Below are 26,891 nucleotides of genomic sequence, written 5' to 3' on the forward strand. Positions count from 1 at the left end.
TTGGAGGGACTAAATAACACTGCAAAATGCATCTGTTTAGCGTCAGTATTTCTCAACAATTGATGCCTAGTAATTACCATTAGTCAAGATAGTAAAAATATATCTAAGATTGATAATTAGGGTCCAAACTTCACCCTGATGCATACCATGTGCAATGTTGTTGATTTCAATGGGTTACAAGCGTGCAAAGAGGGGTAGAATTTGGACAGTGAAGTTAAAGCCCTTGATGCTTCATTGCTACACATGCACAAAATAATTGCTATAAACGCAGACTTCCTATGTAAGCATATTGGTGAATGAGTATGCTGCATTTTAACTCCAGGCAGGAGGTTCCATTAGAGGCCAGTGCAACTTCATGCATCATCCAGTAGACAGCAAGCATTGCAGCCATACCCCTACTGCTTTTAGAGATTAAGCTAGCCATTTCCATCATGCAGTCCACACTCAAACACATCTACATCACTTCTGAATCTCAAATGACACCCATGCTGACTCACAAACCAATATTTTAATTTTGCTACAGTTGGCAGCCAGATTATAAGGCTGTAATTTAACTTTTTGAACACCGTTTTATAACTGTTTGGGTAACTTTGCATACTTGGTTTTTAACCCTGGAAAACATCATCTATGAATGAATTGTGGTACTTTTTGTATTCCTATCCTTCGGAAAAGATACGTACATTAAGAAAGGATGTAACCTACTCTTTGCACAAAATTGCCTCTATTTCGCAGTCATGCTAGGGCATAAGTTACTGTTTTATAAATTCTCTGTACAAAGACTGAAGTAAAAGATTTTTACATTAGAAAGATTTCTTCCACATTTTACAAGAACCCTGTTACATCCTTGACACTGATTTGTTCAGATTAAAAATATAGAAACATGGGAAAAAAACCCAAAAATCTCAGCCTTAAAGATGATCAGGAAACAGCCACACAACTCCCATCCACTTCAATGGAAACTGCATGCCTAAATCCCCTACACAGCTTTGAAAACTTCAACTTATGTCTTTTTGGGGTTGAATGTAAATGTGTTGCATGATTTTTAAATGGAAATTACAATCATGGGTTTGAAGTTTTGGGCCCTTTCTTTGCTCCCATTAGTCAGGCCAAACTCCATTTAAAGTCATTTTAATATTATGTAGCATTTTCAGGTTTAGCCAATGTTTATCAAGTATGAGTTCATATAAGTATAAAGGAATTTAACTCTGCTAAATTTATAAATATTTGCTGTAATTTCATTCTTCAAAGGCACTGTTAAAATAATGGACAATTCTAATACATAAATTACTTTTTGATTGTGTTTAGTGTTTGAATTTAGAACGTGTGTGTCATTCTCAGAGAAGGGCAAGACTGAGATACAATTTTCTAGACAAGTGTTTATTGACGTACAAGGATTTGTTTCATTTTAAGATGGCAGTACCTAACACTTTTAAACAAAAACTTCCACTCGCAACAGCACAAACAAAAGTTAGCCCTTAATCCTCAATTCCAATCTCAAAAACAAACAATGTAAAACGTACTGTATATTTATATTCTGTACTAAAATAGGAAACACATACTCAAGGTCACAGTCAGTTCTCATCCAAAATAATTCTTTTTTCAGAATAAGCTTTATTTTTCAAAAAGGTGACATTTGTACACATAGGCCCAATACTATATACACCACCCAAACGTACCACTCAGTGTATGCACACGAACCCTAACCTTGCAAAGCGATATATACATACAGACTCTTGCACCCACAACATCCCATCCATCTCATTTTGCAGAGTCAGGGCCTTATCCTGCTCAGCCACAGTTCACCAACTTGACATAAATATGAACTGGAGAAGAACGAACATATACCTCTCCAGCTGCACTGAGATACATTAGTGTAGAAAAAATTTCAGGACAAAATATTTGAAAATAGGCACTGTCCCTCCTAAATAAGGACAGTTGACAATGATTTTAGATTAGATATTTGTTCCTAGTTTACTAGTGCACATCAAAAAGATAAACTACATTGTACCAACAGCCAAGTAAGACACTGGAGCAAAATTCTCCTTAGATACCTGCAATGGATCCAGACTCCAAAGTCCCAGGAGTCAGCTCATTTAGGAGAGCAGAACACTGAAGTAACAGAACTGCCTGGTTGTTTGGAGCATTTTGCTCATTGCATACAATTTGTCTGACCAAGAACTATCCTCTCTCCCTGTAATTCTTTGAGACCACTGCCACTATTGTGTTCCTCAAATCTAGGTCACCTGAACTTTCCGTTACCATTTTAGATTAAAACTCGGGGAAAAATTGTGAAACACCTTTGAGAAATGAGAGTTTTTTTCCCTATAAGCAAACACGTAGTATTTTACAAAATAAATATTCTATATATTATATAAATCAAGAAAATACAGCTACAGCAAGTCAAGTAACTTATTTGCTAGTCCAGGAAGAAAGCTGGAAATAATACACACACGATGCAATAATAAGTACATCACAGAATAAGTGCAACTAGGAAACGAGAGTAGCTTCCTGCAGGTTATTTTAGAAAAATAACACTGAATTTCGTTAGGTAGACAACACTTAAGGCTGCCTAAATGATTGTTTAAACTAGGACTTTCAGCTGCATATTCTGAAATGGCTTATGCTTCCTATTCTAATTCTGCTTTTAAAAACCTGAGATGTTTTTACTTATTCAGCTTGAGATTTGGAAGTTAACAGTATGTTGAATATTTAAATTTAAGACAGTATAGAAAACTGAGGTAGGCAGTTTTATTCAATTACTTCTTCTGAGATGGAAAGGGATATTTCCATTGTATTGACAGCCTTCACTCTCACCTTAAAGGTGACCTCATTACATCTATCAGCCATCACATTGCTACGACAATGGGGCTACCTGTCATTAGCTTACTAATATAAAAATATCAAGTGTTTGATTTAACCTGTTCAAATACATTTTTTCTACAAAAATCAGGAAGTCACTTCCAATTCTACCATTCACAGCTGGATTCTTCACTGCTTGCATGTGCTCACAGAAATCATGACTGAAATCTCAGATTATTAAGGCAATTATATTTTTACTTCACCGGATACATTAAAACAACTACTCAGCGAGTACTGTTAAGTCTGCCTTGAAGTTCTGACAGGTAGGCGAGTTCTCCCTCTACAATGTACGATGGCCACTTTCACTTACTATGTAGTACACAATTCAGATGTAAGGTGACTTGAAAAGTCAGTGCTTTCTTACATGTTTCACTAAAATTCTCAGAGAAAAGACTAAGCAATTGGGATAGATAACTGTTCTGTTGAAGACAAGGTTATTCATTCAAAGATAGCAAGTTTCACATTTGTACAGACAGGAGATCAGGATACCAAATGTCAAATGCAATAAATTAACACTGGTAAAAATGCTTAACAGCTATAAAGTTAATCAGAAAGTTGAGACAGTGCAAATATTTTACATTATTAAGAAAAAATAACCAAGAAAAATGTTCAAGTATAAAAAGCATCATTGTTGAGTGATGCTACTTAAATTCTATTATTGCACGACAGACAAAAGGTACAATATCAACCTCTGGGGCCTAAGAAATCTTCTCAAAGTATTATGTGTTTTCAAGGAATCATTTCACACCATCATTGCATTGTGTATATATTAAAATGTATCAGTCTGTTCATTATTTGTAGTGTCTTAATCCAAATTTGTATGTGTTTAAAACATTTTATCCCTAATTCTTATAGTTTTTTAAAACACACATATTTAAAGCTAATTTAGGCCTCATATAATTTAAAGCAGCGTGTATAACTTGGAACTAGCCCAATGCAAAGGATTCTCAGTTGTGATTCCTTAAGGCAGTTTTAACTTGTGTAGCAAACTGGGGGTTCAGTGACATTGGCCACATTACAAAAACCCTATTTTTACAAGGATAATGTTAAAAAAAATGCAGCAGCCATATAAAGAGATCTTTCTTTAACATGCATATAACCATAATGAAAACTCTCCCTATTAAAGAACAAGTTCATCTGTGACCAAAGGGTTTTTATTCCCTATCTCCACCGTTTTTTCCTTGCAAAGAGGGAGCAAGTCCCTGACAAATCCATTGCCTTATAGCAACTTAAAGGGAGGTTAAAAGATATTTATCCTCCTCGTCTTGGTATATGCTGGAAATGCTGGGCACTCCTGCCCCCTCACATCTGTAATGGAAACAGTTTTCTGAGAATCAGAAGTATCACCATGAACAAACTGAATAGGGCAAGCAAGACTTATTTGTAAGTCCAAAGGGCTCAAACATGGGCAAGTTTGCATCTTTAAGTGCCCCCAGGAGCAGACATCCTGTAGAGACAGAAGTTCTACACATTTCCCTAAATCTAGTAGATTTTGTCCACTGCTAACCTGTGCTTCTTTATAGCACAGTAGCCCTGGTTTTAAACAGCTGTTTTCATAGCAATATTTTAAATCTTCACATATCCAGTATCATTTTAGAGATCAGCCGCATGTCCATCAGAAGAGCCAGTCTATAGTTTTCTTAGTGTTAGTCTTGTTTTGGCCTAAAAATAGTCAACGTTGTCTTTGTTTACTACAGTTGCCATCACTATTATTTTTCCCTCAAAGGAAAGTCAAATTAGAGTACAGATGTTGTGTGTTCACATTATCTATGCAGAATAGAACTCTTCATTACTTCACTGCTGAACACCCATAAAGTGTCTAAAAACCACCACCACCCACCTCACCCTGATCCTGCAATCTGAACACTGTTATTGAAGGTAAAGGACAAAAACTACTGTAGTAAAGTGAAATATTTTGACCATCCCATCAAAAGTGCATCAGTGTTGCCCCTTCTTAAAGTTACCCTGGCAAGTTTCAAATATTTAGTGCATTAATTTTCATATAACTGACACACATTAAACGAGAATGGGCTTCAAAAAGCTGAAGTGGGATTCCTAAAATATTTCAATAAATGTAAAGAAACCAATTTCATGAAAAATATACCATCAATTCATCGTAAGTTTCAAAGTACGGAACAGTATTTTGGAAGCAATGCCAGAATATCAATTGGGTGTGTTTGTGCGTGTGTCTGTGTGTGTCTCTCTCTCTGCATGTGGCTGAAACGGCAAGAGTTAGTAAAAGCCCATTTCAGTCTAGGTTCCTAGCAGCAATGGCAACTGATTTTTTACATGGCTTTTGACTACGGAAACGTTGAGGTATATCTCCAGTTTGAGGATGCTAAAAAAAAAAACACAAACAAAAAACCAAACACCCTGCTACCACTTACACAGAGGATTTAGCAAAACAAAATCCAAGAAGCATTCTTACGGTTTCACATGTATATATCACTAATGATTGTGTTGCCAGTTGCCTAATGCAGCTAGCACATTTGATCTTCAAAAGTTGTTACTATTAAAATTAAAGGTCTGAATTCACAAAATACTGGCACTTATTGAGAAAATATAGTAAACTTTGTCTCCTCTTAAAAGCTAGCTGCTGTTGTCAGCACCTTCTTGGCTACAAGCCGTAGTGAGATAGACCAAAAGGCAGTCATTCAGTGTGAGACTTCTGCCTGCAAAGATGTTGCACTATGGTAGCGCTCTTGACCCGACGAATGCAGCATGGTGGTGAAGTCTTGGAGTAAGTACCTTTTTTACCCACACTTAACTCCATACACACAGAAGAAATCCTGCCAGCAAGGGGATCAAGTTAGCCATCAACAGCCAGAGAGTTACAACCAGGCTGGAGGAACAGGAGCACAAATCTAAAGTCAAATATAAAGATAATACAGTTTACAAAATGCACAAACCTGAGACACAGAATAGCGAACAATTTAACAAGCATGAATTTCAGTTAAAAAAGGCATGAAAACATACAAACTTCATTTGAAATACTGTTTATGTTAATGCATATTAGCTTTCCATGGCTAGGAACTCTGCAGTAACAACATGATTAGCCCCTAGGACAGGACATGCTTTGTATTGCTTCTACAGCTGATTAAGGATTAGCAGTTAGGAAAATGGTCAGAAAATAGCTGAACACAGCAAGAAAAGGAGCAGGAGGGGTAAAAGTGGGAGTGGGTAGAATCAACATTTTAACAGTGCCTCAGGCTTTCACAAGTGTTTGTTTTCTGAATAATTCTGATTTAGGTTGCCATAAAAGCAGAACATCGAAAACCAAACCACAGAACTGAGGTAAAGAAAAGAACAGGAAGAAAAATAGGGGGAACTGAAAGCGGGAGCTTGCAAAAATACCTGTCCCTCTAAGTTCTCGCTGCATGTTTTTTTACTGGATTTATAAGACGGTGGGTGATACTAACATAACCAGCAGTTTCAGAGATCTGTTCTCAATAATCTCTATACACAAAGAATACAGGATACACTGGGTTAAACCTAAAGCAGATACTAGAACTCAAGTTAATTTACCTTATATTAATTTATATAATTCTTTTCATCCTAGAAAATTTTTACAAACTATACACTAGTTCCTTCACTACTCACTGAAATGTCATCACTTCCAGGATGGAACAAAAACAGCTATTTTAACAGTTTGCAACAGAATTATATAGAAATTTAAGGACAGGAGTTGAAGAGAAATAGCATATTCAACTGAGACTAGACGGCAGGTTCACAGAGACAATGTAGTTACCCAAGCTGGAATATGGGCAGCATATCTAAGGACTAAAGAACATTTTAGGAGTTATGGGAAAGTAATATACCATTAGTGTGAATAAGGTAAATTATGTGATTTTCTGTTAATAACTTTCATTTTAGAAAGCAGCCAGGCAAAACAAATTATTATAAAATGAAAGCTCCAAGTCAGTAAAGGAAGACCACCAGTTATTAACATATGATGCTCATGCAGCCACCTCTCTAAACAGTGGTTATACATGTTCTGTGTTATCTTATCCCCATAAGGTCAAGTTTACAGGAGAAATTACAAAAGTGTTAAACATCCCACTAGGGACTACAAGCAGGAGTCCAGGCCCGTAGAGGTTCCAAGAGAGTCATAACCTTCCAAACACACAAGTGCCTCGTGGTCTACTGGAAGTTCCATAGGCTACCGAGACATCTCTGGGAGGACTGCCAGAGATTATACCATATGAAGTGGCTGTTCCTCAGCCATATTCTTCCAACCAACCATCCCCCAGACCAGCAGAAACATGACCATACAGTATTAATATACCACCACTCTGGCTCTGCTCCCTTCCTTCTCAAAGTTTTTAGGACTTTGGAATAGAGAGGAAGGGAGGGTTTGCCCCTCCATTTTGATTTACTTGGCAGTCAATACAGTTTTTCCACAAAGACATCTACATTTCGATTTTCAATCTAATTAATCAAAGTACAAACCATTCAAGTTATTTAAGAATAGTTATAATGCTGAAATCCTGTAGCACTTAATATTTTCCAACAACTGACAAAATCCTCTGAAGTTTTAAGATGTTTTACCTATCTTTATTTCACATAAGCAAATCATAAGGCAACCTACCAATTGATAGTGCCCTTGTTATGTTAGAAGCTGGAGGATCCCGTTCAGGGGGACAGGAATCACAAAAGTCCCAACAAGCTGGACAAATTAGATTTCCAGCATGTACCCATCCATTCATCTGAATGCTAACCGTTAACACTTGACCTGAGCGGCTGCACAAGTATGCTGTGTCCTTGACCCAAACATTCAGCCCTTTGGGAGAACAAGAAACCTTAAAATAAAGAAACCAAGTTAGGTCTGTTATGTTTAAATATAAGTCACTGTTTATTATCCAAACTTGTTTATAGATTCTTCTAATAAGTAAATAATTTTGTTCACAAACTGGCTTGGAGACAGCACAGATGAACTGGAAACCCACATTGCTAATTTTAGAACAATTAACTATTTTAATCTGCTATTTGTTTCAAGGATTTGGTCATATTCTTCTATGCAATTATACTGACTGAACCACTGAATTAAGAATTACTATCATCATCATCTACATACTGCCAATGATTTTATACAAGTGCATTTTCAGTTGTGTCAAGAATATTTTTGAACCCATTCTTTAAGTAGTACAGCTGAGATGATAATGATTATGAAAAATAACTTGCATAGATCCAGTGCCTTCCACCTAAACTCAATGGGACTCTCAAAACAAATTAAGCTAGACATCCTGTGAGGATGCCATCCCAATATAAATTACAAAACAAAAAAATAAGTATTCCTATTTTACAGCTAGGGAAACTGAGGCACAAAGACGACCTTGGACAAGTCATTCATAGGAAGTCTGTGGTAGAGATAACTAACATCTAGGTCTGTCCTCTAGCCATGTTCTTAACATCAATCTTTTTTTATTTTTTATTTATTTTTATTAAACTTCCAGTGGATGGTTTAAGTTACATGCTCCTGTTAGGAAGCTATTTTTAAAGCACGCATACAATTATTGGGTTATTTAACAAAAACAGCTTGTCATATTAAGTAATCTTAACCTATTTTTTAAACAAACTGAGTTTTTATAAAAGGTGTGATTTTTTTTTTTTTTTTTAACGGTTTCTAAATTTATTTAAAATGTCATCCTTACCTGATAACATCCACTGCCCCAGTCAGGGTAAAAGAGTTTTTTTCTGCACTGTGCCATGACAAATGCTGATTTCTGAATGAGACACACAGAGTTTGGTCCATATTTCTCTGCACCATAGTTTTTGAAAGGATCTGAAGGAAAGAGGAACACATTTTTGAAGAGTTAACTCAGCTTTGTTAAAAGATCAGCAAGCCCCTACTGTAAATTAGTAAAGAAAATGAACTTCAAGTAGTAAATGATCCATAGGGCAATTTCAAAAAACACCAAAAAGAAAACCTAACTCTTCAGACTGCTCATAGGATGTTAGACTAAGATGCCAGGACACCATTTCCACGATTTGTGAACATTATACTACCTGAAACAGCTTAATATCCATTGGAATAAATCAACTTCTGTTAACATTAAACTAAATAAGTCTTCCACCTGACTGCACATGTATGCCTGCCAGCTAAACTGTACACTCGTAGTACTAATTTACCATCCTAGTAAGGCCACTGAGTCACTGGCAGTGTAAAAAGAAACGAGTACTTGTGGCACCTTAGAGACTAACCAATTTATTTGAGCATAACCTTTCGTGAGCTACAGCTCACCTCATCGGATGCATTCAGTGGAAAATACAGTGGGGAGATTTATAGAGAACATGAAACAATGGGTGTTCCCATACACACTGTAACCAGAGTGATCACTTAAGGTGAGCTATTACCAGCAGGAGAGCGCGGGGGTGTGTGTGTGGGGGGGTGGGGGATAAACATGGGGAAATATTTTTAACTTTGTGTAATGACCCATCCACTCTCAGTCTCTATTCAAGCCTACGTTAATTGTATCCAGTTTGCAAATTAATTCCCATTCAGCAGTCTCTCGTTGGAGTCTGTTTTTGAAGTTTTTTTGTTGAAGTATTGCCACTTTTAGGTCTGTAATCGAGTGACCAGAGAGATTGAAGTGTTCTCCGACTGGTTTTTGAATGTTATAATTCTTGACATCTGATTTGTGTCCATTTATTCTTTTATGTAGAGACTGTCCAGTTTGACCAATGTACATGGCAGAGGGCATTGCTGGCACATGATGGTATATCTCACATTGGTAGATGTGCAGGTGAACGAGCCTCTGATATTGTGGCTGATGTGATTAGGCCCTATGATGGTATCCCCTGAATAGATATGTGGACACAGTTGGCAACGGGCTTTGTTGCAAGGATAGGTTCCTGGGTTAGTGGTTGCTGGTGAGTATTTGCTTCAGGTTGGGGGGCTGTCTGTAAGCAAGGACTGGCCTGTCTCCCAAGATCTGAGAGAGTGATGGGTCGTCCTTCAGGATAGGTTGTAGATCCTTGATGATGCGTTGGAGACGTTTTAGTTAAGGGCTGAAGATGATGGCTAGTGGCGTTCTGTTATTTTCTTTGTTGGGCCTGTTCCGTAGTAGGTGACTTCTGGGTAATCTTCTGGCTCTGTCAATCTGTTTCTTCAATTCAGCAGTGTAAAAATTCAGACTATCAAATGAGGCAGGAGTGCATCAGGAGAATCAGATGGCAACTGTTCAATATAATTTACCCTGCCCCATCTGTACATGAAAAAAAGTGAAGACTAAAAGGAAAGTGTTGGGAGTGGAGAAAGGAAGGGAAAAAATGGTCTGTTGAACAAACAACACAATGGAAAGTGGACTGAAAACAGCAAAGAAGCTTGTTTTCTAAAGAATGTTCTTAACTGGAAATGTGTGGGTATCCAGATAAGACCATCCTTGTGAATTCTGCTACAAGAACAACACTTCGAAAATATACTTCACTGGAAACTGACCTGGTTGATTTTCCATTATTCTACAATCTGAGCTGCGTTGAAATTCACCACTTAAATGCCAACTAAATTCTTGACTAAAGGGGCAATAGTCAGCAATTTCTACTGAGCCGCCATAATAAGGCAAATCTTCTGATGGTACTCCATTAAGACTGTCAAAGTACTAGGGGGAAAAAAAAAAGGAGGCAGTGAAATAGTTTGTTCAACAAGGACAAGTGTATATTTAGCTTTTATCGAATCTATCATAATTACAAATTTCCAACATCAGTGGTGCTGCACATAGGCACTGGTAACAGGAGTCTATTTTAAGTAACTCTGCACATATATACACATATATGCACACACAAGATAAATCACTTTTCCTACCAAATCATAGCCACCTCTGGAGTGAAATCACACTATTTTAGCAATGCACAGCAATATCAGGCAGCAGTTTAGGTAAGGAATTGAGGAAATACCATATATAGAAAATCTTCCAGGGAAATTCATGTAGGAGCATGCAATGACTTAACGATGGAATTTGGTCAGAGTGCCAGATTAACATCATTGTTCTTTCGAAAGAGACCAACATGAGATTTCTAATGACCATAAATAGTCATGATGTCATTTGTACTTCTCTGAAATAGGGCACTTTCAGCAACACACATCCCCTTCACATATTAGTTCAGTACCAACTCAGAGGGAAAGAATGCTACACCCTAAGTCATCACTACCTCTTGCACCACCTAAGTCATCGGTTCTCAAACTGTGGGTTGTGACCCCAAAGTGGGTTGCTACCCCATTTTAATGGGGTTGCCAGGGCGGGCGTTAGACTTGCTGGGGCCTGGGGCCAAAGCCCGAGCCCACCACCATGGACGGTGGGGCTCAGGCTTCGGCTTCAGCGGTGGACGGCAGAGGTCAGGTTATAAGGCCCCTGCCTGAGGCTGAAGCCCTTAGGCTTCAGCTTTAGTCCCTCCACCCAGGGCAAAGGGCCTCAGGCGTCAGCTTTGGCCCCTCTACCCAGAGCAGCAGGGCTCAGGCTTCAGTCCCCCCTCATGGGGTCGTGTAGTAACTTTTGCTGTCAGAAGGGGGTACCGGTGCAATGAAATTTGAGAACCCCTGACCAAAGTAACAAAAATAATTTGAGCTGTTCCGTGGAGTAAGATGCATCATACCTGATACTCCAGAGGTAACTGCTTTGGGAATTTCTGTAAATTGCACACTGCTACTGCCTTTTGGTCCTGTCTACAAGTTAACTGCAGTGGATTACTCCTCAGAGTGTCACAGTATGGGCTCACCGATTGCCTCCTTCAAAAGAGGAAAGAATATCTTAGTTGAATGAGATCATATTTACATCAATTGCTTTTGCTAGGCAATTCTATAAGGCCAGGTGTCTCTTTTCCACCCCTCATATGGTCCATCATGTGTTGGGCACTGGTCTCTTGGTTGGCTGCCAAGCTCATTATTGCCATTTGATTGGTCTTGAATGTCATGGGAAACACATCCATATGTTTACCAACACAATATTCTCTAAATAAAGAAGTCTTTCATCTAGGATGCACTTACTCATCTAGAAGGTCTAATTTTTTGCTATTGTCTTCAAATTTTTAAGCATGTGAAATTTGCTATTGTCTTTATAAATTTTTAAGCGGGTGAAAAGATTAAAAATTTGAGAAGGCCTGCTAATACAAAGTGTAGCGAGATATACCCCCATGGGTCAGAGCAATGAGCTCCAAGTAGTATCTAAAATACTATTAGAACTAAACCCAAAGTAGGCCTGATTTTGAAAAGGACTTTAACCCACTTTTCATTGTTGCAGATGCATCAGATATTTAGACTTCTAAGAGTACTATAATTTGTACTTCCAATTCAATGGAGGCAAAGTAATAGCATGGCCACTTTTCAAGATTAGATGTAAAAAAATTAAAGACAGTAAAAGCAAGGATATTAGTGCTGGAAGCCAAACTATTAATCTTGCATAACCTAATAAAAGTGGGTTCATGGTCTACACAACAGAAGAGAAAGATGTAGATGAACACTGAAAAAGCATCCTGCAATAACTGCAAATTCAACAGGTTCCAAAGCATCATATTGAGATACATGCTAAAGGAAAGCAGGGAACATCTACAGAGGATACTTATTGTCAAGGCCATCTGTCCTCTGTTACAAGTCAAATAATTTTGTAGCACTCTGGTGAGACAGACTGGAAATTTTGTTGCAGCTAAAATTGAACTCTTCTGATTTAAAAGCTACCACGCGTTGCGATGAGTGGGATAGTTCATCGGACTTTTGGCTCACACCACTAAACAGCCACATATTTCAAAAAGTTTATGAGTGAAGACAAACATACAGATGAACATGAACACTGCGTTTAAAAAATAGTATGTTCTTACTTCTCTTTCTTTTGGTCAATCCAAAATTTACAGCTTTTCATCACAAAGTCACAGCCTTTATCACGTCCCCAGTCTAATTTCTCTGCCATGCTGTAATTGGCTTTATACCAGCTGTAAAGATATTGTGAAATGGAAATACAACTGAGAAACTGGTCTTCTGACCAATCAGCAGAAGACCATTCAAAAAACTTTAACCTACATTAAAATTTTCAGTGAATGAACAAGGAAATTATGTCCCCTTGTGTATATTTCTATAAATGATATGAATATTTCCTTCTGACTTTACAGATAGTGAATTAAAGCAAAAACTTGTCTTATTTATTAATGTAGTCACCATTTATTCAGCAGGAGATGCACATCTGGCATTGTACAATGGATAAAACATGCCAAAAAAATTTAATTGCCCAAAGGGCTTACATATATGAAGGGGAAATTCTGCTCTCATTTCTACAGGTTAAATCTTGATGGATTCTGCCCTCCTTCCAGGCATGGAAATTCTATACTTGTAAGAAGAACTGAATGACAGTGAAGATCTCCTATACGGCTTTTCAAGGAGAATGTTACGCTAAAGGCATAATTTGATTATACAAACCAGATACACATGGGGGTGTAGTCTTTATGGACAGAGTAATGATAGATAGCATTCAAGAGACATCTGAAGAAAAATGAAGATAACAATATAGTGCTATTCCAAATATCTTGATTAACTTTTTACATAAAGCAAGTTGTATTCATTCAACTGCAACATCTCTAAGTGCATGAACTCCACAGTAGTTTCACTGTTTATAACTTGAAAACACACAGGTCTGAAATTGAAGACTAATAACATTTGGTCTTTTCACTCTTACCCTGTATCCTCCATTAATGCTAAGGTAATCCGGGAGAAGACCCTGTTCTGTGTGTGGGATCCAGTCATTGCCTCATTCTGAAAATTACCAGTAACTGTTAGGAAGCTTCTGAAAAGTGATTCATAGTGTTTTCAGAGCACATTTTCCCTGACAAGTAGTTAAAAAAGTTATTTCTCCATAAAGATAAAATTTCACTGCAAGTTAAGAGACACTAAAGTATTTTCCAAAAACGTTTAATTTTTTCTTACCAACTTCCCTAGGAAATCTTGAAATCGAAATGTGTTCCCTTATTGCTTACCTCCACAACACACAACACTGATTTGATATTGTGGCTTTACCCATGACTACGAGGTCACTAACATTTGTACTATAAAAGGAACAATCCAATAGGCTAAATGACCACTGTCTTAGCGAGGGAAAAGTCAATTGCCTTGTTCAGAGGAATTTCTGCACAGTGGAGATGGCAAAAGCCAGACTGGAGGGGATCATGGAAATACAGATGAGCACTGAAACAGGTTACTTGGGGAAGATGTGGATCCCCCTGCTAGGTTTTTAGAAACAAGTTAGACCAGTGGTCCCCAAACTTTTCAGGGTCATGCCTGGCCTGTGGCTCCTGTGGGGGTGAGGACATGTGGACAGGGGTAAGGGGGCTGAGACTGGGGCCACAGCTGGGGGGCGGGTCTGGAGCTGGAGCCAGGGATGGAGCCAGGGCCGGGCCGCCGGGGGGGCTGGCAGCTGGGGTAACAGCTGGGCTGCGGTAAGGGGCTGACGCTGGGGCTGAGTGCGGGGCCACAGCTGAAGTAGAGCTGGGGGCAAAACAGGACTGAGCAGCGCTCCCTCCCCACCTCCTGTGGGGGCTGGCCCAGGCCCCGCTGTGCCCCCCAGAATGTTCCTCTGCACCCCCTTAAGGGGGGCATGTCCCATAGTTTGGAGACCACTGGGTTAGATAAACACCTGTCAAGGATGTCTAGATATATTTAATCCTACCCTAACGTAGGGGGAAGGGCTAGATGACCTCACAAGGTGCCTTCCAGCCCTACATTTCTATGATTTTATGAAGTCAAGGTAGTGATTAAACTGCACGCTCCAGGATTTGAGACAAAAAGGTAGAAGGAGAGGGGATGACAAAAAGATAAGTTGGCTCAAAGGAAGTTCCACTCCCCTCTCCCCCAGATACAATCACTTAGGAAACAAAGATCAACTTCAAGAGTGCCCTTATAAACGTAGTTTTCTTATGAAGAGACTAGTTGGTACAGAAGTACATAAAACAAATTAAACTAGGATCACTGCATAGCTGTATTACACTAATAAACTCTACAGGGCAAATTGTGGAAGACAGGTAAACAACTATAGAAAAGTGAACCTCCAATTGTTTATCATTTGAAACTGTCTTTCTAGAAACTGGTGAACCTTCAGAATTAAGGGTTTGGAGAATGGTATGAGAGTTGTTTGGGAATGAATAGAGGTTTAATGTGCACAGTTTACTTATTTGCAATGTATTTCAGTTAAGGTTAACACTGGTGGGTTTCCAATAGATCTACGGATACACTTGAAAAATTGAAAATCTACATTTTTATCCCCTTTAGTGATAAGATAGGTATATTTAGAATTATTTACCAGCACTAACCTCCAACAATCGCTTTTCCCAGTGATTGAGCTTTGTACCCATGCCACCTTGGTTTTCAAGCTCCATTCCCTCTAGAATTGGACAGTCAAAATGTTTCCGAGCTTCTTCCTACAAAACAGAACTGTTGTTACAACCCCATTCTAAAAATACTGAGAAACAAACTCAGGTATGCACTTCTTGATTAAAGTTTTTTGTTTTTGTTTTTTTTAAAAAGAACCATTTTAATGTCCTCCTTTTACCACAGTCTGCTATTTTCCTTTGACTGCAGAAGGACTTCTCCTTATTGAAGCTCTAACAAGCTAGTGAGTCTCCCAGTACCGAATCCAGCAATCTGGCTGTTAGCCACTAATAAGTAACATACCATACTACTTACTTATTCCAAGTTTATATCAGGATCATCTGAAAACAATGTTTCACAGAAAATAAGCTTTCATCAAATAGCCCCCCTTCACAATTAGGTATGCTCAAGAAATTCTGAACAAAACATTTTCACATCAGAAAATGAGGTTCTCTCAAAATCAAAATTTTCCATGAGAAGAGAGATTCTGGTGGAATTTTCCATGAGAAAAATCAAAACATACCGCTATTAGCCAACAGGCATCACAATGTTGTCTAAGATTTGTGGCCTGCCCTCCCAGCTCCCACCACACAATATGACAGTAACCAGGATGAGCAGAAGCCCCTTACTATAGTTAGTAGTACAGCTTTAAATATAGCTTTAAGAGTTGGGCTACAAATAGTTAGTTCAATTTCCTGAAAGTAAAGGTTAGACTAGAATTTCTGCAAATAGCCTATAATACTAAAATTAATGTTTGGGTGAAAGTACTGTAGTTCTGTTTCACTTATTGATTGGTTTTGGTCCTCAAATTCCTTAAAATTAAAAGTTAAAATTTGAGAGGAAAGACAGAGAGAGTGGGGTGGAGGGAGCATTGAGTAGAAAGGGTCTCAAATGTTTTTGAATACTTTCTAAAACAAGAGGAAAGGTATGATTAAATTTTTCAACTCTGACACTTCCTAATTCCGCCTTTAATGAATACATGGAAACAAGTAGTATTTAAATGGGAAAGGAAAAGGTATACAGGTCATACGAAAAAAGATGAATATTGAACAGAGAAAGGATTAAGGGCCTTATCACTTAAGTCAATAGCAATTGAGTGATCAAAGCCTCAGGATCAGACTTTATGGAAACAAGATGTGAGTAGGATGGTCCATTTAATCAGTTCAAATCAGCTTTAATTTTCTGCTCTATCCTTCATGGTATCTCTACTCAAGCCCTAAATTTTCTCTTCGCATTTCAATTATTTCTCCCCTTACACCTCAAGGCCAATTAATGTTTTCCATTTTATTTAAATATCCCTCAATTAACTAGGAGTATGATTTTCTTTAAAGTTTGACCCAAACCAGGTTATGTGGTCAAGAATTCTTTTCTTTTTAGTTTCCGGTAAATTAACATTTTTGTTATCAACAAGATAGTAATGACTGAAGTTCAAGTATCTGATGGTAATCAGGGCAGATACAGTGTGAAAGAAGTTTAAGATAATCAGTACTTACAACTACTCGAGGTGTTACCAGAAGAAATACGTCATGGCGCAGCATCTTATTACCTCGTATATCCCATAACCTAACTGCTTTATCAACAACCTTGTTGCTCCACTGATACAAACCTAGACTGTAAGGAGAGTGTTTTAATTAGAGATGTTTTACCAGAATCTAGGCAATAAACCTAGGCTGCACTCCAAAACTGAACATTACCTTCCATAAAGGAACAGTGCTCAGTATCGTTTTAATACGTACTCTAATTCCTTATTGAAAATGAAGTAGTTTAACTCGGCAACTTTCCTCCTTAGTAATATTTTCCAAGTTGTAAGTCTAATTCACATTTTGTAATAAGCCAAACTGAAGAAGTTTACTAAAGAGATATTTTCAGAATTATTATGCACTAATAAAAATATATTGTACATATCAGGAAAGAATATAAAAAGCTAAGAACTTTCACTTGCAGAAATTGCATGAAGGAATGAGTTTTTACTACTAAAAGGGAAAACACTTGCAAAATTGTTTAGTTATACTGAAAATATCTAAATTAACTGAAAGACAGGAAAGTGTATTGTGATTTTTTTAAATTAGTAAATGAGATTTATAGGCATGCAGAAATCATCCTACACAGTGCCATTACATATTGCACACATACAAAATGGGAAATGACTGCCTAGGAAGGAATACTGAGGAAAGGGATCTGGGGGTCATAGTGGATCACAAGCTAAATATGAGTCAGTGATACACTGTTGCAAAAAAAGCAAACATAATTCTGGGATGTATTAACAGGAGTATTGTAAGCAAGACACGAGAAGTAATTCTTCCGCTCTACTCCGTGCTGATTAGGCCTCAACTGTGTCCAGTTCTGGGCACCACGTTTGAGGAAAGATGTGGACAAATTGGAGAAAGTCCAGAGAAGAGCAACAAAAATGATTAAAGGTCTAGAAAATCTTTTAGGGAAGATTGAAAAAATTGGGTTTGTTTAGTCTGGAAAAGAGAAGACTGAGAGGGGACATGGTGACAGTTTTCAAGTACATAAAAGGTTGTTACAAGGAGGAGGGAGGAAAAAAATGTTGTTCTTAACTTCTGAGGATAGGACAAGAAGCAATGGGCTTAAAATGCAGCAAGTGCAGTTTAGGTTAAACATTAGGAAAAACTTCCGAACTGTCAGAGTGGTTAAGCACTGGAATAAATTGCCTGGGGAAGTTGTGGAATCGCCATCATTGGGGATTTTTAGGAGCAGGTTGGACAAACACCTGTCAGGGATGGTCTAGATAACACTTAGTCCTGCCATGAGCGCAGGGGACTGGACTAGATGACCTCTCGAGGTCCCTTCCAGTTCTGTGATTCTATATTTAAAAACCTTGGAAGATGGACATCTTATACTGAGTAAATTAAATTACAATGACATTTGACATATGATACATCATTGTGATTGAGTTTACTCAATATAAGATATATATGAAGAATAAACCCTGATTCAGAAAGGTAATTAAGCATATGCCTAAATTTAATCATGAATATAGTAACTCTGATTTCAGTAAAATTACTTACGTGCTTAAAGTTAGGTGTATGTTTAAGTACACCACTGAACTGATCCACAGTGACGGATCATGCAGACCTCAGAGGCAAGACCTGAGAGGACTGCAGTATTATACAATAGTTGTCCATTACTGAACACACAGAATAATAATATTGAAGAGTTATGAACAACTGCTGTATTCTACCGTAGTATTTCAATGACAGGAATGCCCTTAGTTAACTAACTATTGGTGGTACCAGTTAAGGAACAGACATGAAAACTGACCAAATTACTGCAGATTAACGTTTACGTCAAATTTGAGATCTTATTGAAAAATGAAGACAAAGTCCCATTTCAATATGACAGGACCTCCAACTCTTTGCAGTCTAGGAAGATTTCATATATTCAGAATCCCCAAGTTTGAACAGATTGCCCTAGAATCGCTAGCAGGTGAAGTGGTCAGTTTAAGAAAAATTGATAGGATTCTGTCAATGTTTAATCAGCACAGTTTAATCGTAGGCATTACAGCTACTTAGCATTACGTATAGTGTAGAGGAATGGGGGAAATAAAGCTGAAGTTATGCTGCCAGATTCAATAGACCCTATATGACTAATTTGGAGTTGCTCTTTCATAGTTTATGAATACTGTATATTGACCTGGTTACTGGGCTGTTTATAGTATGAATATTTTGGTTTAATGGGAGGCTGTGGGGGAACACAAGCCGAAGAGAAAGAATGGCTCAAGATAAGCAACTTCTCAGCAAACCCTTGAGAGTTAAGAGACAATCCCAGGACAGGAAAAGGCTGGGAACACAGCAGGTCAAAAGAACTCTGGCTGGTTTAAAAAGGAATGCTCTCAGAAAAGGGAGTAGTTCCGGGGAACCAGACAAACACACAGACATCCCACTGCTTATGGATTATTTATTGTTTTACAATCCTTTTTTTCTATATCAGTGGTCCCCAAACTTTTCACTGTCTGTCCCACCTTACCCCTGCCTGCCTGCCCCCCAACCAAGCCAAGAGCAGGGCCCCAGCTTGGGGCGGGGGCACAGACTGGGGAAAAGGAACCGAGGCTGGGACTGGGACCGAGAGCGGAGCCACAGCCAGGGGCCAAGGCTGCGGATGGGAGCGAAGCCACAGCTGAGAGCCATGGCTGTGGCAGAGGTGAGTGGCAAGCCTTCCCCATGCCCTGTGAGGGCTGACCCAGGCCCCACCCCCCGAACGTTCCTCTGCGCCCCCCTCTGGAGGACATGCCCCACAGTTTAAGGACCACTGTTCTAAGTTCTTTGTTCCTACTGCTAAAGCAATACTTTGATTTAAGGAGGCTGCCCGACCACTGTGTACACTAGTCAGACTCCCAAAGGGAAGAATGGCACAACAGATACCCCTGCAGGTTTGCTGAATTCGGATAAGAATGGTTAATACACAGTGTACTGTAGCCCAAAGCCCAATCTAAGAGTTGGAGAACTGTAAAACTCTACTCTGAAATAGGTGAAGGCATGAGGTCTGACACCTGAGGGAGTGCACCCAGACAGATCACCAATGGAGGCAAAGGTGCAGGTAGCCCTGTAATTAACATCCTAAATCTGACCTTTTTTCCCCCCTATGTTTGGTGGGTGGGTTTGTATTTGTGCATGTATATAAAATTATATGCAAACACAAAAAAGCATAATGCCACAAATGAAACAACTCTACAAAAAATGAAACTAATGTTTGAGTGTGAAGAGAAAACATTTCTGCAAAGGAAACAACTCTGACTTTCAAGAAGCTGACAGCCAGAATATATTCTTGCAAAAATGAAAGGACACTGTCAAGTTAAACCAAGAGGATTCAAGGATTTAAAAATATACCTGTCATTAAAAGGTGGAAGCCCATCTGCATATCTTGCTGTCAAAGGATTTCCATCATCATCATGATAAAATGCAAACAGCCCGGCAGAGAAACCCTTCAAAAAGGTAAATAAAAAGCATATTTAGACAATACTAATTCATCTAGAATACTAAAAGCCATTAAAAGACCAATATATATCCCCCAAAATATATGTTGAGAATATAATACCTGAAGGCAATTAACACAGATGTTGAAAGATGCAAACTAAGTGCATTCCTTTTTATATAAACTAGCTGGGAGAATGTAAGGAAATGACACATTAAAATATCAAGTCTTACCAGTGCATGAATAATTTCATGTTTCACTGTAGACAGCATGCCAATAAATTCCTGAGCTTGAGTAGAAATCATATTTGGACACAAATTAGCATATCCTGCTACTGGCCTGGAAGACAAACATTGCTTTGTTTTATAAATTGGATTTTGATTAAATACTGGGCAACTTAAAAAAAAAAAATCACATTAAATATGAAGGTAACAAATTAAACTTAGAAACACTTATCTGATTTAATGCAAATAACTTTTCACCCTCTTTTGGAGGTAAGTCCTTCCATGTAATGTTTTTCCTGAATAGACAGATTACCAGCAATAGCACGTGTGCGTGCACACACACACTAAAACACAGCATGCAAAAAGTGTGTAATTATTGGAGGTCAGTAAGTTAACCCAATGGTTTTCAACCTTTATTTCATCTGTGGACCCTTACAAGATTTCGAATGAAGGTGTGGACACCTTTGGAAATCAGACAGTCTGTGGGCCCACAGGTGTCCGTAGATCACAGGTTGAAAGCCACCGAGTTAACTCATCGAATAAAAGCATTCCAATCTAGCAGCAGACACTGCACAACTGAAGCTCAGGGTCAGTCAGTCCATTTCCATTACAAACCTTCTGTTTTATAGCCATAATAAGAGAGAGAAAACAAAGACAACCAGCTATCTCTTAAAACCTCAAATGGAGGGTAAGGAGTATTATTTCAGCTCCCTTACTTGACCACCCAAAATAAATTCCCCCCTCCCACACACTATTTAAAAATAAAATTAAAAATTAGGTCAAGCTACTGCTTTACTGCAGAACTATGTCCCAGAAGGCCAGTATTTGTTCTTAAAAACTGACTTGTTGCAGCAGAAACATAGACCTCTTTTCTACCCACACCCAGGAGCTCTAGGGCTGGTTTTCAAACTTTATGTATTGGTGACCTCTTTCACACATCAAGCCCCAGAGTGTGACCCCCTTTATAAAATAAAAATGGGGGGGGTAATTTAATTTAATGGGGGCTCTGGGCTGTCAGCCCCATGGAGCTGACAGCTCATGACCCCCAGTTTGAAAACCCCTGATCTATTTTAAAATAAAGAGATTTTTGCTCTGCTTAAGCTTGTAAAACTTCAGGCAGAAGCAGACGAGTGGGAGCTAGTTGTCTGCATGGAGATTTAAGACAAAGTGCATCACTCAGATCAACTTCCATGAGGCTCCACATAGGTGATAATGGATACAATTGCAAGATCAAGGTGCATGTATTCTGCAGATAAGGGGCCCAATCCTTCTCCCATTTAAATTAGTAGAAGTTTTGCCATTTACTTCAATGGAAGCTTTATACAGTATGCGTATTAAGGACGGAGGTTTAGCTTTGACTCAGTTACGTCCCAGCTTCTCTGGGGTTAGTGTAGTTTGGTGTGTGTGTGCGCGCATTAATAAAGTTTAGTTTAATGAATACTGAAAATATTCCTGTTAGCATAATTTGTACTTGAAAAATAATATTTAAAGCAAAATATTGTTTTGCAAAATCTCAAAGTACACTGCGTCAAGGAGAGACATGAGAATGAATGTTTTAGTTCTTAACATGTAACCTGTCTGAACTACCATGTTCCACTGTAGTGGAATCCTAGAGTTTAAGGCCAGAAGAGATCACTGGGTCATCTAGTCCAGTGGTTCTCAACCAAGGGTACAAGTACCCCTGGGGGTACACAGAGGTCGTCCAGGGGGTACATCGACTCATCTATATATTTAGTTAGTTTTACAACAGGCTACATAAAAAGCACCAGCGGAGTCAGTACAAACTAAAATTTCATACAGACAATGACTTATTTATACTGCTCTATATACTATACACTGAAATGTAAATCCAATATTTATATTCCAATTGATTTATTTTACAATTATGTGGTAAAAATTAGAAAGTTCAGTAATAGTGTGCTGTGACACTTATGTTTTTATGTCTGATTTTGTAAGCAAGTAGATTTTAAGTGAGTTGTAAATCAGACTCCTGAAAGGGGTACAGTAGTCTGGAAAGGTTGAGAGCCACCAACCTAGTCTGAACTTCTGTATAATACAGGCCACCAACATCATCCAGCACTCACACGCTAAACCCAACAACCAAAATTAGACCTAAGTATTACAAGTACAGGAGACTGGACTGTTGTGCCATAGGCTGATAATAAGAGGGACTCAGGTGAACCAACGCCTGAGGTCCCTGCAATGGCAGGAAACTGATTAAATGATATACACTCAGATAATCCCACAAGTGACCCGCACCCCTGCTGCAAAGGAAATTGCTAACCCCCAAGGTCACTGACAATCTGACCTGAGGGAAAATTCCTTCCCAAACCTACATATGGTGATCAGTTAGACCATAAGCACATGAGCAAGAATCAGCCAGTTGAACAGCTGAGAGAGAGAATGCTCAGAGCTACATTGGGGCACCAGCCCACCACATCCAGTGTCCCACCTCCAGCTGTGACCATCTTTGATGCTTCAGTGCAAAAACCCAGAATACACTGGGGAAGTCCCTTCTGGGCCCGTGCAGGTGACCAGCTAAAGCCATGAAGCATGAGATTTTAGGAACATGAGATGTAAACCAACAACCCATTACACTCAGCAGAACAGATAAATCTAGTGATTTCAGCAGTGAATGCAAAGACCTGAAAAAATTATTACTCCGTAAAAATTAGCCTGGAATGAATTTTTACCTGTCCATTTCTGCTTCCAGTTGGCAGTAGGCTGCATACGCAATAATATTTTCCTGACCACATCTTTCAGTAGTAAGAGCACTAACATAAAGTACAAAATCGGCATCTCGAACTCCTTCTTGATCTGGTAAACCAGCAGGTCCACAATGCCATTCATTTTCACTACATTCCCTACATTGCTATGATAATGCAATTAAAATGGGAAAGATATGAAATAATTAGCCTAAATAACTTAAATCCTTAGAAATGTAATATGCCAATCTTAAAGCCATTCACAAATATTTGTTCTTTTAAGCCAAGTAAAGATTAGAATCCCTGTTGTGGACTGGGTGAATACACTAGGGTCAAAGTTTTAAAAAGTGATTAGTGATTTTGATTCCTCAGTTTGAGTGATGCCCAATACGAAGCGTGCTAAAAAGGTGGTGATCAGCACTTTCAGAGTCAGACCTTTTTGTGGTGTCTCCAACTTGGACATCCAAAAATTGAGGCACACTTATCACTAGAGGTTCTGACTGCATTTCATTAAGTGTGTCCCTCAATTCATTTTAATGAAATTTCAACTAATTTAAAAATAAACTAAATAAAAGTGCTACACAAAACATTTGAAAAATGTTATCAAGGTTGTAAAGCTACAATGATCAGAGCAAGTAAGAGAAGTGCTAATCATGTGTTTTAGTATGAATCGAAAATGAGTCAACATGACTTCAACAGAAGATTTGAATGAGTAAAAACTTCACAACTGGACCCTATGATGGCAAATTAATTCTAGAAAATTGGACACACTGAATAAGTGGTATTATGAAATGGCTTTAGAACTCTGGTAATATCTGGGGCTTAATATTCAACAATGTCCTTTCTGAATCTATTTTCCTTAGTATTTGTAATATTTATATTGCATAATTTTGATACACGCTCCACACCAATGCACTGTAATGCAATTACAGCTATTTTTGTAAGGACTGCTTCACTTGACTTTTGGCTCTATAATATAATCAGAGAAACTCTGCTATTGCCTCAGATTATATTTTGTCTTATTGCTCAAATCTGATCACCTCCCACAAGTAAAAGCTACATAGAAAAGGTCAAACATATTAATATTAACTTTATTAGTAATCTTCACAAACCATAAAATTTAGAATGCTAAGCAAATGTCACTTGGTTTGAACTACCTGTAAGTGTTCCTCAGGAACTATAACTGGGCCACATCTTGTGTGTTCTGCACAGGCTCCTCGGCAATATCTATGAGGGTCATCTTTCTTCCTTAAATACTGGTTTGTTGCACATTGCCTTCAATTAATTTAGATTAAAGTCAAAATTATTTTATAAGTGAAAAGGCAAGCTGTAAAATAATTCATGGCAGCTAAAGATACTGAAATAGATGCTACAATATTACTGTGTAAGGTTTTAGTATGAGAAATATTACTTGCAAGAGGCTACTGTTACACTGTAGCGGAAAAAAAAGACATTGTTCCACATTTATATTAAAGTTCACTCAAACTATTTTAAATATCAACATAGCAAACAGTAAACAAACCTTCACTCACCTGCTTAGTGAAATAGTACCTGCTGGTTTGCGGACTTGAAAAGTCTTCTCCAAATAAGAAATAGCTTGGGGGAAAAGTTTGTTCTAAATTTAACGAAAACAAAAATACAAACAATGGGCTCCTTGTTGCAATACAAGTACAAACGTATCCTAGGAGCACTAACTCTCCCATTACAGGACATTTGCTAAACATGAAGGCACAGCAGAAGAACAGATGGCATGACATGAAGACTTGCTGAAGTCTTTAAGTACAGCTAAGCCACTGTATGACACTGCAGTCTCAGCAATAATATTGACAGTAATATATAGTTACTCTGAAGGATCCCAAAGTGCTTTATAAACTATACACAAAGTGCCACTAGAAACCAGACATTTTTGGAGTAAAGAATAGCAGATAACTGATGTACACCACATTGTGGAATAGCTTTTGGGACAGCGGAATGCCATACATAACATTCCCAAATAGAAAGGGGAAACAAGTGTAACATACCTTTATAAGGTGTCGTTTCTCAAGGAGCAAACTACAAAAAAAAAAAAAGAAACCTTTTGATGTAAAAATATATTATCTATATTTCAAAACTACAGAAAAATACCACTATACTTACTCTTCAACACTTCTGTCATATATAGTCTTAATTCTCAGTTTTTGATCAACATTTCTCTTGAGAACATGATTTTCCTTAAGATAAACTTTGTAGACAACCTGGTAAAAACAGGAGCAGAGAACTTGATTTGACAAATTATATTTACAATTTTTTTTAAACTGACAGGTATTTACAAATTCTGAATTACAAAATTTATTTAAAATCAAGAGCTTTTCATATTGAAAGGCTCTTGATTTAAAATAAAATGAAAATAATAATAATACTCACCTTCCTAATCAGAGATCACTCAGTACTCTGGACAGCATCCCAAAAGTCAACGTATTTACTTCCACATAGACATACACACAACCCTTATCTCCTCTTACTTGGGTTAGTTATATATTGACTAAAATTGTCTGAATTTTTAAAAGACAGTTTCAGAAGTGGCTAAACGTATAATTTTGACTGCAGCAGAAGCCCTGACTGTCTATTTACATTTCCTCTCTCGAATTTCTGATTTAAGTTCCAGGTAGCTGCCTCAAATGTCTTCAGCAAGGATCAGGCCTAGAAGTAACAGGATTATGACCAAAGCATTTAAACCTGGAATGCCATATCAAATAAGCAGTTTTCTTTGCAACTGATTGTTCTGGAATGATCTCATTATCTGCCATCTGTTTGCTTTAGTTTGAGTTTACTCCGCAGAGCTTCAGCAGAGCCATTTTTCAAAGCAGCTGGCATTACTGAGATCTCTCACTGGAGCACCATTACATTCCAACATCCTTCCACCACCTGACTCCTAACACAGATCTCTATAAAACCCACCCAGATACCATGGTAGCCTGGTCCCCACTTCTCCCACCCTTCGACCCATCCTCCTCACCCCATGCCACCCATGCTCCCTTTATCCAGGCTGCTCCGATACCCCCTGATCCCATCCCTTACCCAACCATTACAGAGAGGGCACCCCATACCCCTTCCCACTCCTCACCCTTCTGCTACCCATTACAGAGAGGGCACCACCCCATACCCACTCCCTGCCCCGTCCCTACCCTGTACGCAGAGAGCGCCCCAAGCCCCGCTGGCACGCCATACCCCTCCCAACCCATGACGCACAGGGCACCCCAGCCCCTACGCAGAGGGCACCCCATACCCCGCCCATTACGCACAGGACACTCCGCGCCCCGCTGGCGCCCCCGCCCATGACACAGAGGGCACCCGCACTACCCCGCCCCGCCTGGGGCCCCACGCGTCACGCAATCACCTCAAACCCCGTGCCCCACTCAGAGCCCTCCCCAGGGCCGCCCGCCGAGCCCCGGCCCCGGAGACCCGCTCACCTCTCCGCCGCTGGGAACGCCATGGTGACAGCTGGAGGAGGCGGCGGCGGGGGCCGGGCTGCAGCCCAGCAGGAGCAGCGCAGCGGCGAGGGCGGAGAGCGGCGGCCGAGCGTACGGCACCCGGTCCCGGCTGGGGGGCTCGGCCGCCATCTTCCGCTGTGTCTTTATGGAGCGAGTGAGTGGCAGCACGTTCCGCCCCAAGCAGCCAACCGAGGGGAGGAGGAGGCGGGTTCCGGCCGAGAGAAGCGTCTGATTGGCTTTTAGGGGTGACACCCAACGGGCGGGCTAGAAGCAGGAGCAAATCGCTGCCCTTGGGGGCTGGGCTGAGGTGAGGTGAGGAGGCCAAGCTGGGCTCGGCTCGGCCGGGCTGGGCGGGGCT

General features: G+C 39.2%; 1 protein-coding gene across 2 annotated transcripts; it reads right to left on the reverse strand.

The window, feature by feature from the left end:
• Positions 1-1,356: 1,356 nt before the first annotated feature.
• Positions 1,357-26,673, reverse strand: LMLN (leishmanolysin like peptidase). 2 transcript variants are annotated; one of them, XM_077829574.1, is made up of 17 exons: positions 26,513-26,673; positions 25,200-25,297; positions 25,085-25,115; positions 24,596-24,678; positions 24,221-24,338; positions 23,052-23,230; positions 20,368-20,473; positions 20,050-20,144; positions 16,693-16,810; positions 15,142-15,249; positions 13,515-13,591; positions 12,667-12,777; positions 11,449-11,581; positions 10,298-10,457; positions 8,511-8,641; positions 7,448-7,658; positions 1,357-5,723 (listed from the first exon to the last, which is right to left on the reverse strand). In XM_077829574.1, the coding sequence occupies exons 1-17, from the start codon at positions 26,660-26,662 to the stop codon at positions 5,623-5,625; spliced, it is 2,010 nt and encodes a 669-aa protein (XP_077685700.1). In that variant the 5' UTR covers positions 26,663-26,673; the 3' UTR covers positions 1,357-5,622. The 2 variants fall into 2 exon arrangements, with proteins under 2 accessions (XP_077685700.1, XP_077685701.1); XM_077829575.1 differs by lacking the exon at positions 7,448-7,658.
• Between the last annotated feature and the right edge of the window lie 218 nt (positions 26,674-26,891).

Source organism: Eretmochelys imbricata, chromosome 11 (assembly GCF_965152235.1).
Source record: "Eretmochelys imbricata isolate rEreImb1 chromosome 11, rEreImb1.hap1, whole genome shotgun sequence".
Taxonomy (NCBI): Eukaryota; Metazoa; Chordata; order Testudines; family Cheloniidae; genus Eretmochelys; species Eretmochelys imbricata.